This window comes from Anser brachyrhynchus (assembly GCF_964034855.1).
Source record: "Anser brachyrhynchus genome assembly, chromosome: 23".
In the NCBI taxonomy this organism is placed as follows: domain Eukaryota; kingdom Metazoa; phylum Chordata; class Aves; order Anseriformes; family Anatidae; genus Anser; species Anser brachyrhynchus.
In genome coordinates, this window is record NC_137716.1 from 5,536,920 (window position 1) to 5,550,538 (window position 13,619).

General features: G+C 44.7%; 1 protein-coding gene across 3 annotated transcripts in view; it reads right to left on the minus strand.

Annotated features, from left to right (window-relative positions):
* Positions 1-13,619, minus strand: part of FBN3 (fibrillin 3) — a 116,915-nt gene that overhangs the window by 42,285 nt on the left and 61,011 nt on the right. For all 3 annotated transcript variants that reach the window (XM_080566182.1, XM_080566180.1, XM_080566181.1), the window contains exons 9-10: positions 8,994-9,119; positions 505-657 (exon numbers count right to left, since the gene is read on the minus strand). In XM_080566182.1, the coding sequence (XP_080422308.1) occupies positions 505-657; positions 8,994-9,119 (279 nt within the window). The remainder of the gene's footprint in view (positions 1-504; positions 658-8,993; positions 9,120-13,619) is intronic.

A 13,619-nucleotide genomic window follows, 5' to 3' on the forward strand; every position in this document is an offset into this window, starting at 1 on the left:
GATGGGACAACTTGCCAGGGTGTTTGGCAATTGCTTCTTGGGGTGTGTTGGGCAGATGGCACCATGGGTTCCCTTCATGCAGGAAAGGAGGGGACACAGAAGGGTGATAGACTGGTACTGTAAAGCTCCATCCTTCTCAGAGGAGGGGTTGCTGGTGATGAAGGAAAAAAGACAGGGAGATAAAGATAGCTACGGTGTTACGCCTTCTGAAGGCATCCTGATGTGTGGTCTCACCATTATTGGGCCCCAGTGTTCAATTATGGTGGGAGCCAAAAATTGCTGAAGGGGTACGAGGAAAGGGATAAATTCGTGCCTTGGCTGAAGTCATCTGGCTTGCCTTCGGATGAACCCCAGGCACAGAAGCCAGCATCCCCACGCAACGTTTCTCCGGGTGTTATGTTGATGGTGTACCATGTCTGTGCAACCCTGGGGTATAACTAGGGCAGGGCAGAAGAGCCACAGGTTGGACCAGCAGAAGGTGGAGAGCCTTTGCATTGTACTTACCAGACCCGCGGACAGGGCACATTTCTGGAGTCTGACCGATGGCCCAGCAACGCCCCGAGTCACAGCAACACTGCATCTTCGTGTACTGGCCAGGGAGGTCCCCAGCACAGCGGCCCCCGATCAGAGCAGAGAAACATGTCCCAATCCGCTGGTCTGCAGAGAGGGAGAGAAGGAGACACATTCAGAGGGGATCATCATCACACTCTTGGTCAGGTTCCAAGGGCCTGTTCCCATTGGTATTTTTTCTTCAAGTCCATTATCCTAATCTGATCTTCTGTTCTGCCTCATCCTCCCACATCGTGATGTTCTCCAGCACCTTCATCTGGTGCACAGCAAGGCTGTAGGAGACAAGCTTCACCCTCTAGTGTTAGATCCCAGATTCCCGTTTAGGCTCCTATAAGCAGCCTGACCAAAACCAGGAAGAGGCAGTAGGTTGGCAACACCTCTCCACTGGATTCTCTCCGTTGGTTATTGCCCTGAACCCCGCAAGAAGGACAAGCTGGTTCTGGTTGAATTCACAGAGCAGAAAACAGATGAGATCCCCCACTTCATCTCGTGTTTCCTTACCTTCCCATTTCAAATAAATGAGATTATTTACAGGTGTCTCCTTTCTCTCAATAGTTTCTGCACTGATGGTGGATGTCAATAGTCAGGTCTGGGTTCCTTCACTCACCCACCATACACCCTGAGTTACCAGCTGGGAGAGAGAAAAGGCTGAGGATAGCTGGTCCACAAGAGACATCACTGCAGACATCAATAATACCACCACCGGACAGCCTGACTCATCCTCTCAGCAGGGGCAGATAAACTGTTCTGGAGTAAATCCGTTATTCAAAACTGCATCCTGGGGCTGAGACCTCCGTTATTCAGGTTCCTCCTGACATTGGTGTCTGTCTTGCTTATTTAGGTTACACTTGTGACCAAGGACTGTCCATCAGTGTCAACATAACAGTCCCTGAACACGACCACATCCCAGAAGCTGTAATAACAAATGCACCTCCCTTCCTTTGTGGACAAACCTGCTTAGCCTCTGCAGAAGTCTGGCAGATCTGATATTTGATTTTGACATACTTTAATTTCTTGACTGTGTTTTAAGAATGAAGTGCTCCAAAAAACAGTGTTTGAGGGACCCTTTGGAGCCTCTCCATCACCTCTAAGCATGGACTGGGACAAAGTCCCTCCTTACCATTTCATGTCCAAATATACTGCCTCAAAGGTAATTCAGACCTGCTAATGAAATCCAGGAACAAAGAAGGCTTGGTGAAAATGGAAGGAAATGTATTTGTAAATATATTTTGGAAAGTCATTATCATGTCTGAGGTATACAGAAAGCTGAGCAACACCCTCATCTGTTGACAACAGCATAGAGTCAGAGACAAACTCAACCAGACAGAGGGAGTACTGGGAAGAGTGAGCCTGGCTGTGTAGCTTAGTGATTGCAACCTCTAAAAAAAGGACAAATTTCAGCAATGTGCAAAGTGGGCAGTATTGCACCTCACTAAACCTTGTTCTCCTCTGGGAAGGTGTGGGTGCAGCGGCGTACAAGCGTGTAGGGAAAGTTCCCTGTTGACTGCTAAACTAATGAAGGTTAGAATTGCTGTTTCTTTGTTTTGTTTTCACTTGTAGCAGGACAGAACTGGTAGACCAAGGTGGCAGACCAAGGTGGTTAGCCACCACTTTGGCAAGGCTGGGGATCAAGGTACAACACTTCCAGCATTAGCCAGTGATCCCCAATGTTGTACTTGTACTAAGCAACGACCTTTCCACAGCCACCATGGTCCAGTGTGGGCCTGCACAACTCAAGCAAGGCCGTACCTTTTCTTTCCAGAATGGTTATAATGGTACCTGCCCCAAGTTCCTAGCTTCCCACGAGGAAACACTCCCTGCCAGGTTCCAGCGTCGCTCCCTAACCAAATGGACTGTTCCCAATCTCACACGCCTCTCGTCTGATGGCCTCCCATTCCCAGAGGATGCCTGTTTCAGGTCATGGGTCAGTTCCCACAGCCTGGACGGAGCGGTAAGAACAAGCCCTGGATGATGGTCAAAGCCTGCAAGCACAGCCAAAGCCACAGACACCAAGCCTGGCAGTGGTGTTTAGTGTGTGTGGCTTCTGGACAAGGCCCAGGAGACTGAGGGTCTTTCATATGTCTCGCAAGCCTTGTCTGGCACCAGGCCCTTTAGGAAAACCTGGAATCTTCCACTCATTCATCTCCTGTCCTTGTTTCTCAAGTAAATTAATGAGGGGGAAAGTCTAGTCTGATTTGTCGTCTGTGCTTTTAGACTGAATTAGCCAGCAGGCTGACACTTTCCTGAAATATAACTGAAATTAATTGCATGGAACTGTTTGATCTGTGGGCTGTAGTTACATCTCTTCTTTAATCACATCTCGGGGACTTGCAGAGGACAGTAACCCCGTTTAAAGCCAGGGTGACTATACCAGCAGTTCTTTTAGTAACATTCCTTCAGCCATTCCCCAGCACCGAGTTCAACATGAACTGTTCCTCTAAACAGAAATGTTATCCACGAAAGGGACTTGCAGTAGGGCAGACAGACCAGGAGAAAGGAACTTTGAGCAAGGGAACTGAATGCAACACAGGAATAGCTCCTAATCCTAGCAAAGCAAAGTACTAGCTGTATGGATGTTTGGGTCATCCCACATCCTTGATCTCTGGCAAATGAAGAGAGTTCAAAAACAATGCCCATATCTTTGTAGGTTTTGGTGACAGCTGCTGGTGTGTAGAAGAGAGTCTTATTTCCACACCACCTTGACAGGTTGAGCGTTATTTAACATCAGCATGAAGCCCACTCCTATTCCAGAAAGCAGCTGCTCTCTGAACGAGCCAGGGCAGCATAGTGGGGCCACTTGGAAAAATTGCATGAGCCCCTTTACCTCAAACCATTGGTGTGAATTTATCTAAATGAGCCACTTAGGACAGAGCTTAGATGAACTTCTAAACTGGAGGGTGGTAGTTTGGAATAAACCCTCTGGGCATTAGAAATAACAGATTCCACCCAGCCCTTCTGTTCTTCTATGGGATGCTTGCTGCCATAAAGGCAGTGATACATGGTGACAGCCAGCCAGTTAATGAGCAAGAAGTCATTTGGAGAATGCAACTTCTTCTCCTACAGACAGACACGTGTTGACAGGTTTGACAAGGCAGGGAGGTCACAGCAGTTTGTGTAATGGAGGGAATGGTCCGGCCTTTACTCATCTGGATGAACATTTATTAAATTCAGCTGTCTTTGCTGCAGTTTGTAATAATCTCTTTCAGAAATGAAGGTCAGAACCAATTGAAAACCCATCTGGAGCTGCCTTGGGCAGAGGCAAGGGTGGATGGAAAGAACAGTGGGTCCCTGCAGTCCCTCTGTGACCTCTTCCAGGACCACCCACATGCTGGAGGTACCAGTGAAAAGCCATCATGTTTTTGTTCAGCCTTCCTCTGCAGCTGTTATGGGAACAGATTTGCACAATAACCTTAGTAAATCAGATAAAGCTGCAAGTGAGAAATAAGGTGCACATGAGATTACACAGTGCACAGAGGTGGTGGATAGACCCACGGGTCAGTGGTCTCTGATTCAGGAAGGCTGTGGATGCTTTATAAGGTCCCACCAGGAAGGTGGAAATAGAATGCAGCAGGAAATGGAATTTGGTCTGCATATCATTTTGGGACAGATGCAACTCCAAGACGGAGCTGCCTGTCAGTGTCTGGCAGAGTCTGCACCTGTATGGCTGGGCCTGCATCTCAAAGGCAGAGGTGTGGCATGATGCCTGGGACAAGCATTACACCAGGAGCTGCACACTCTGGGTAACGGGTGATAATTCATCACGGCAAGTCTCCATTCGTGGCAGTGTGGACATCCTCTCTGTGGTGGGCACAAGGTGACTAGGATCTGCCATGCACCTGCAAATGACTGGCATTTCGGGGGGGTTAAGACATCTAAAAACTTGTTGTCTGGTTCCAGTTTTTAAGCAGCCAGTAGAAGAGATAAAAGTCTGTGCAAAGGAATTGCATACAGCAATGGATTCTCACGGCATACATACATAATTTTCTTTGATTTGATCATGAGTACTTTATGGAAGTCACTTGAGAAAAAGTGAGACACTTAGAGAATGAAAATAAATTTGAAAACTTATTTCTAGTTGTTTCTGGTTTAAGGGAATAAACTTTTTTCTTGATTTTTTAAAATTTCATTTGTTTTTCTCCACATTTACCACATTCATTTCATCACAGAACATTTTTTTCCCATCAATTCCTTTTTGTTATTTGTAAATTCCCCAAGGACTGGGAAACTATAAAAAAGATCAGGGCAAAAGTTGCAAAGGGGCAAAGGAAAATGAAAACAAGGGGAAAAATATTATCGGCTTGCCTTTACCAGTGCACAAATATGAAGACAAGTATAAAAAGTTATTATAGTTTTTTAAATTACTATTTCCCTAGTTTTGCACTTTTCATCCTGGTGAAAAACTGATCTGTTTCTTTGGAGGTGGGGCAGAAGCAGGCAGAGAAGGAGGAATAGGAAGCACTGGTACTGCATCCCAAGGAAGAACTTTTGAGGTTAATTATTTCTTCCAATTTGTGTCTTGCCTTTTACTGAAACTGAGAATCTCAAGCGGCCAAAACCAAGCAAACTAATGGTTTGAAAAAGGCGTTTGGCTCTGACTATAAAAGGACCTGAGGGTGATTAACTCAGCAGGGAACTGCAACACAGACATCAGCATGTAGCCAGAGGACTACCACCCAAGATGTCCAATGGTGTTTGGTTTGCATGGAAGAAAGGTGCAAAAGGAGCCTCATGCAGTGGTGAGGACTAAGGATGTCATCACATGTTCTCAGTTTCTGGAAACCTAACCAATTTCATTCTTGTCTGAGTAAGATAGTATAGATGGTGGTGTCCATCTCAGTGGAAAGTGATGTGAGAACAAAGGAATAATGCATCCTCTGGGTGCAACTCCCACTAAACCAATATCCATGACACACCTTGGCCACCAGTGCCACTTCTGCCGTCTCACTGAAGGAAGGCTGCAGTGCAAACAGGGAAGCTCTGGATTATCAGAAGGCAGTTTCTTTGTTTGCAAGTGATACTGTAAATTCCCTTCCTCCCTGGCTCCTGGCTGTTCACTGTTTTCTAAACTCACCTTTCAGTTCAACTGTTTTAAGCCTGAGGTATAAATGCATCCTTGAAATAATTCTCCCTCCTCTTTTTCTTGTCATTGTCCCCAGCCAAGGTCCCACCAAGTCATGGACCCCCTTGTCCTCCTGGGCCTGGACATGATGGTGCTCACCAGAGGTAGGAGGATGGGAGTCCCAGTGACTATGGAGCCTTTCTATACCGTCAGTCCCTGAAGGTATCTGGGAAGAGCTCCCCTTGGCAGCATACCCAGTTCCCTTGACCCCTTAGGAAGTGCTGAGAGCTGTTGGGGGGCTCTGCTCATAGTCCCTCCAGCTGCTTCTTAATCCTTTTGAGCCTGTGACCCTCACACCGCTTCCTTTTTGTCATTTCTTACCATCATAAATATTATCTTCTCATATTTCCTCTTTCCTGTTGCTCTTTCCCTTCCTGGACAATGACCAAAGCAGTCAGAAAGGGTTCTCCGGGCAGGTGAGGCCCTCAGTGACACCCTCACAACCTCCTTTCAATCTCTCACAGTCTCTCTTTCAGAGCACTGCTGCCCTATCAGGAGAAATGAGCAAATAAAGCAATGTGCAGGACTGCTGGCTTGCACTGAACAAGAGAATACCACGTGCATGACTGGAAATGCATCCGAACAACCATTTTACTCATTTTAAAACTATGCTTCTAAGCAGTTCTTGAAAAGCAAACCATTGTACAAACAAAGCTCACAAACTGCTAGAGCAGATTCTTCTGCTGCCTGCAAAGCACTGAGCCTGTCTTTTACAAGCATAAATGAATGAAACTGTTGTGAATACACATGGAACTGGATTCTTTGTGTCAAGCACAGATGGTTGAATCATTCAATAAATGTTCATTTCAAATGATGACGGACTTTCTCCAGCTACGCCACTGTTTGCATTTTACTGAGGAAGGCAGCTAATGAGATTTGGGATCAACTCAAGCTCAGTGTCTTGCTGTTTCAGCTGCAAAAACTACAGGAGATTATTCAAATGCAATAAAAAGGTGTTTACTTTTCTAAAGAGGGAGGGGAAAGGGATGGGAATATATGAAGTTTGCCACCATAAAGTCACCACATACCCAGTGTGGGTTCCCCATTATATATAAAGCCGTATGTGGTCGTTTCCAGTCTAAACATCTGAGAGGTGGCGGCATGACAATCTCTTCTGCTCTCTCCTGATGCTGTTCTTGTTTTAAGGGTGTCTACATTATTTATTAACTTTCAATTTTACAAACTATTTATTTGATTTATTTCATAGGATGTAAATAGTGGGTTAAAACTCCCAAAATGAGCACTAAAACCCCCTCAACTGATATAAACAGGGTTTATAAAATATGGATTCCACTGCAACAACACCCAATGGTAACTGTGTATTTTGCCAGATAAAATATTGTTCGTCCCAAAATATGACAGCACACTAGCAGCATTTATTAGCTCAGGGAAATGGCTAGAGCATGATGTATTGAGTTTAGATGCAGTCATAGTCCACTGTAGCTAACTAAGCTTTGGACTATTTTTAAATTTGGTCTTTCTAATTTTATTTAGTTCTCTTTACTTGAAACACTTGTTTTCAAGGAAAGTGGAGAAATATCCATATGACTCATCAGACAGCCTTCACACCCCTCAAGGCTTATGGAAGGACCTGGGAAACAGGGAGGAAAAGAATTTCATTCTTTTTAAAACCTACCAGGTGCCCAAACAAGGTGAAACGTATGTTATACTTTATAACATTTTCTTTCTGGAACTGGAACATGATTAATTTTTATTCCAGGTTCTAGGGATATAAAAGAGCTTGGATTTTTATATTTATTTTTTTTCTTTATTAATTTCCAGGACTTTCCACAGAAAACTGTGCCTGACATTTTCCATTGCACTAACAATGATCCTTGCCAAAGATCCTTGCCTTTCCTGTAACAGTTCCTCTTTACAGATCCTTGCATCCTTGCGTTTCTAAAGGCAAATTAAGTTTCTGAATGAAGAGACAAACCCTGGGGTTCATTTTGACTAAAGTAACTGCCCCTGCTGAAAGCAAGTAAGTAGAGAGCTGATCTATTTATCATAGATGCTGTTGTCTGTTTCAAAGAGAAATGGACCATCAAATATTTACAAGACTTGGAAAAGAATTTTGATCTGTTAAACATGCAAGATTCACTCCAGGCTCTGTAGTCTGGAGGCAAAACAGCTCGTAAGTCTGGGGAAAGCTTGCCTGGACTTGAGCCAATTCTGGAAAGCTTTGAAATATAGGCATCTTGAGCCAAACTAAGACAGAGTGAACAGGTATGTTCGAGCCTGTTAAGTGGCACACACTGTCCACAACCAAGCCCTTCATGCAGTCTGCAAGACTGTGATTTCCTTATGGGCCTGAAAGTCATTTTGTTGCCAGAAATTGGATATTGTGGGAGGAAGGTGGGCTACAAGGTAGTGTGTAAGAGCTTACACAGCAGCCTTGTAAGCCTGCAGGCTCAGCATGTGTGCAGGAATTGGTGTCTATAGTGCCCCGTGCCATGCTTGGGAAGCACCTCTTTCTTTCCAGTGACTACAGAGGGAAACCAGACAGCCAGCTCCTCAGTGCAAAGCAACTCAGTCCTGAAAGGTTGAGTTCAGTGCAGTGAAATGAGGCCAATTGAGTCCACAGCCCAACTGCTTATTAGCTTGGGGCAGTAGAGATTTATGAGCCATTACCTGTAGTCTAAACAGGAAGAAGGAGGAGATGACAAAAGTCACCATTTATTTGCATTGGTTGTGCAAACATTTGGAGTAAGCTTTCCTGCTCCTTCACCTCTGCAAAGCAAGTGGATGAATGTGCAGCTGCAGGGTGTTCCCCGTAACTGGGCTCCTCTTTGATTCAGGAAGGCCTACAGGCTTTTCCTTGGACCTTCACACTGCGCCATTAACCATGCCTTCAATTCAGTCACAGGGGGGCTGCTGATACCTCTGTCTGTCTGACATTTAACGCAGGAGAAAAGTGATAGGATAGGAGCACAAGGGTTCTACTTCAAGCAGACCACTACCCTAGCCAGACACCTTCCACCTCAGTCCTCTTAGTGTTCCTGAGCAGCCCCTTGTGAAACACTTTAAGCACTAAGGCATCTGCAGCTCAAGTTATTCTCTGTGACTTGGAGATGGGGAAAGCCCTGGTACACAGTAGCCAAGGAGGAGAGCATCAAAACCTGTGACCAGGCCAGACCATGGCAGCATATGAAAGGACAGCACATGAAAAGCAGCATCTTACAGCTATTGCATGAACAATGTGTCCTTCTGAAATGATTTCCAAATAGCTATCATGATGTGAGTTCTGGGTTTCAGTGTGACCTCTCTCTACATCAGTGGTTGTGAGAGCTATCGAGCATCTTACCAATGCAGCGGGATCCATCTGGGCTTGTCATGAAACCACGCGGACATGTGCACACGTAGCTGCCTGCTGTGTTGGTACACTCACCACCATCACACACGCTGGAGACTGCTCCACACTCATCCACATCTAGAAAAGAATAAACCAACAGTGATTATGTTTCTTTGCAAACCATCTCCTTTCCTACCTGCAGTATTGATCCAGGACCAGAGCTGGGAACACAGAGGACAGCTGCTGGTGTTAAGGACTGTCATGGGATGATTGAAACCCTTAGTGGACTCCTAGCAGTAGGTCAGTAGAGAAAACAAGACTCCCCTAAAGAGTAATTCAGAAGGCTTCATGAAGGCATCTACCTATCTCCACTGACAATATAGGTCTTTGGGTAGGTTGATCTAAAATGTTCAGCTCCCTGGAGCACAAAGGAAGCTTTAGGACAGAAACACATCTGTGCAGGTGCCTCAACAGCTGTTCTGAAGGCAGAGATGCTTCTGAAAACATCATGTTTTTAAAAAGCACTGGACACCTACAATATTCACAGAATTTTTCCATACAGGAGGAATTTGGTTGAATTTTAAGACAAGTGTGTGTACTAGACCTGTGTACTAACAGTAAGACAGAATACAATGTGTGATGAGCCCTTCTTTCCTGGAAGTGGCTGAACATCTACCTACTGATGGGAAATAGTGGATTAACTCCTTGTTTTGCTTTGCTTGCATGCACAGCTTTCATTTTACCTAGTAAACTGTCGTTATCACAACCCACAAATTCTTGCATTTTTACCCTTTTGATTCTCTTCCCCATCCCCCTGGGGAAGAGTGAGCAAATGATTATGTGGGGGTTTGCTGCCTACTGGTTTAAACCATGACACCATGGAAATTAAGGACATTATAGTAAGATTTTGTCAAAGCACAACAGCTATGCTCAGGACTCAGAGAGGCCAGGCAGCCTCAGTGCCCAAACATATGGTAATGATTGCAGAAAGATTACCAAAGTACTGAAATTCAGAGAAAACCACACCAATGATACAGCTTTTACCATCTGAACTTACAGTGTGATCTGCCTAGTGTGGAGATACAGCATACCCTCACCACAAACTGAACACAGAGACTAGTCTCATTGCCAAAGGCCTGGCTACCTGAGTCTGGATGCTGAAAGAGCTCCGACAGGAGCTTTTCGCATCCGCATCTCACTGCAGAGCCAGATTCTTCCCTCTGCCTCTCCCCCACGTTTCCTTCCTGATGCAGCTGATGTCCCCATGAGGAATTCTGTCTCCAAGCAAACATCTCCCTGCTCCCCATGTACCAAAATCTGCCAAGTAACCATCAGTCCCTCCAGATCTTCAGGCAAAACATGTTTTTTATCCTAAGGGAAAGCACATAATCCTATCCCAATGGCTTACATTGGGCCCTGTCAAAATGAGTTTCTACACACAATCCTCCAGCTGTGCCTGAACAATTAGGGATTGGATTATGGTTCTCAAGAGTCAGCTTTTTCATTAGACTGTTCATAGAAACCAGATACTAATGCCACATCTCATGAAGCTGTTTACACCTGTGAAGCTGACAGGGAAACACACTCATGACATCCCACTCTACACTGCACTGGTGTGGCCTCACATTGAGGGCACCACGTTATAAAATAGGACATAAAACTGTTAGAGAGCACCCAAAGGGGGGCTATGAAGATGGTGAAGGGAAGGTCCAGAAGGGAAGACACATGAGGAGCAGCTGAAGTCACTTGGTTTGTTCAGCCTGGAGAAGAGGAGGCTGAGGGGAAGCCTCATGGTGGCCTGCAGCTTCCTGATGAGGGTAGTGGAGGGGCAGGTGCTGAGCTCTGCTCTCTGGTGACAGCAACAGGACCGGAGGGAATCTGCATCAGGGAAGGTTCAGGCTGGATGTTAGGAAAGGTTCTTCACCAAGAGGGTGGTTGGGCACTGGAGCAGGCTCCCCAGGGAAATTCATGGCATCAAGCATGCCGAAGTTCAAGAAGCATTTGGACAGCGCTCTCAGACATACGGCCTGATTTTTGACTGGTCCTCCAACCCAGGAGTTGGACTCAATGATCCTTGTGCATCCCTTTCAACTTGGGATATTCTACAACTCTATGATTCTATAACCTGTCCCATGCACTTGGGCTTACTTTTACGCATACTGAAATATAAAATTTCACATGGGTGGTGATTTCCCAGACTTCTAATTTGTCAAGATCTCTCTCTTTAAGGCCTTTCCACACTCAAGGAAGTCAACAGCTCCTATTAATTGAATATCATCTGCAAACTTACTTGGTATGAATTGGAGTCCTGTGTCCAGATCACTCTGTTTCTAAAAACATTGAAAAGAACTTGCCCTAAAATGGAGCCGTGGGGAAACCCCACTAGTGACTGGCCACCAGCCTGATGAAACCTCATTTACTATAATTCTTTGAGCCTGACCCATCAGCCAATTGTTCACTCATTGCATTATGTATTTGTCTGTATTTGTCTATTATGTATCTGTCTTTGGCTGGACATTTGTGTCCAAAAGAATACTATAAGAGATAGTATTGAAAGCTTTGCTAAAATAAAAATAATAATAAAAAAAATCACATTACTGGCTTCTCTCTGTCAACTGGATGGGTAACTTTGTCATAATAGGAAATTAAGTAAGTTACACAGGACTTTCCCCTCATGAACCCGTCTTGACAGTGACTAATGACTGTGTTGTATTTCAAGTGTTTTTTTTCAGTAACTGCCAGAATAATCTTTTCCATAATCTTACCAGGCTCTGCAGTGAGACTACCAGGCCTGTAGATACCAGGGTCTTCTTTCTTAACCCTCTTGAAAATTAGAAAAACATTTGCTGGCTTCCAGTCAACTGGGGCCTCTCCAGATTTCCAAGACCTTTGAAAAACAATTGAGAGAGGTCTTGCGATGACATCAGCCAGCTCTTTGGGTACTCTGGGATGAATCCCATTGGGACCTATAGACATATGTGCATTCATCTGGAACAGAAAATCCCAAACAAGCTCAGAGTTGGCTGGAAGTTTATCATTCCCCCAGTCATGGCCCTCCAAATCAGGTCTCGAGGGATCCCAGGGCCCATCATCAGTGTTACAGGCAGGGGCAAAGAATCATTAAAAGTCTCTGGTTTGTGGTGATGATCCTCATCAAGTAACAGACTTATGTTATCTCTAGTCTTCCTTCTCCTGACAACACACTTTAAAAAGCCCTTTTTGTTGGCCCCACAGTACTGGCCAGCTTCAACTCTAATTGAGTTTTGGCCGCACGAATTTTCTCCCTACAACAGCAAACAACATCTTTGTAGTCCTCCCGTGTCACCTGACCTTGCTTCCATTGCCCACCATACACCAAGAGGGGAAGATGCATTCTTATTTGTTTTCTCAGTAATTCTAAAATTATGCTATCATAAGCATAACTTTGGCTGCCTTTTGCACACAGCAGACACTGCCTCTGTCCTTGCAGTGTTCCTTTAGTTCTTTGATGCTCAGAGTCCTTGTAACAGATAAACATGACCTGAAACCTAGAAAGGCAGCAATGCAAATTTACAGAAAACACTTCCCCCACCTGGGCCCCTGCAGGGAAAGAGATTTTATCATTACAGTCTACCCTGTCATTTAATTACAGGCCTGTGTTTGGTTACAATTTGCAGAACACTCCAAGAGATAGACTTTTATGAAGCAAACGCTGGTTGTACTATCAGAAATAACTGTTTAAAACATCTGCATAGCTCTCTTGAAGTTTGTTGTATCAGAGATCTGGAGGCCAGCTGACAGGCAGGCATCTTATTAGCTCACTATTGGTAGTGTCAGTCATCCAAGAAAAAGTGTATGTGAGGGGTGGGCAGGAGTGACAGCAAATACATTCCTTTCTTAAGGAAAAACAGTTAATTCAAAAAGTTAAATCAAGCTGTAACATTTTTTTTTCTTCATTTAAAATCCTAGCTCAGAAGATTCCAGTGTTAGCAAGACAATATGCAGAAAAAAAAAAGAAAAAAAAAAAGCAAACGTTTCTTGAGACTACTTGCACATCCTGTACTTTGAGAAACTGAGCTCTGGGCTTTGTTGTTATTTCACTTCTTCCCAACCACATCTGCCTTCTTTATTTTCTCTTTCTAAAGTGCCTCATAGTTTTGATTCATTCAAAGCTGAAGTCCTTGGAGAGCTTGATGCCGTGGGACACATATGTACACCTCTCATTAACACCCAGCTGCCAGTTCTGGGTAAGGAATTCTTCCAACTCCAACCTGGCTACTTCATGACTTTTCCAAATATCTGTTAAGAATTAAAGCAATATTCTGTGCACTCTGCTCTTCAGACAATGGCAGAATTCAATGCAAACGTTGATTTTGGACCTGATCTCCATTTCGTTGGGTTGGACTTGGCCTGATCATTTAATACTGAAGATGCTGGAAGCCAAAGGCTACAGAACTTCAGAAACAGAGAGAGTTGCAGCCTGCAAAGCCCATCCAACACGGGTGCCCACAGACTGAAACCCCAACCTTTCCATCTGCTAGAAAAAACAGGAACTGATGGAGAAAACATCTCTGTGTCACGTAGCAGAGGTCACGCCTCATCAGCCCTCTCTCGTGCAGCACACGGGACTCTCAGACCTTCCCTTCCAGAAAGCACAAA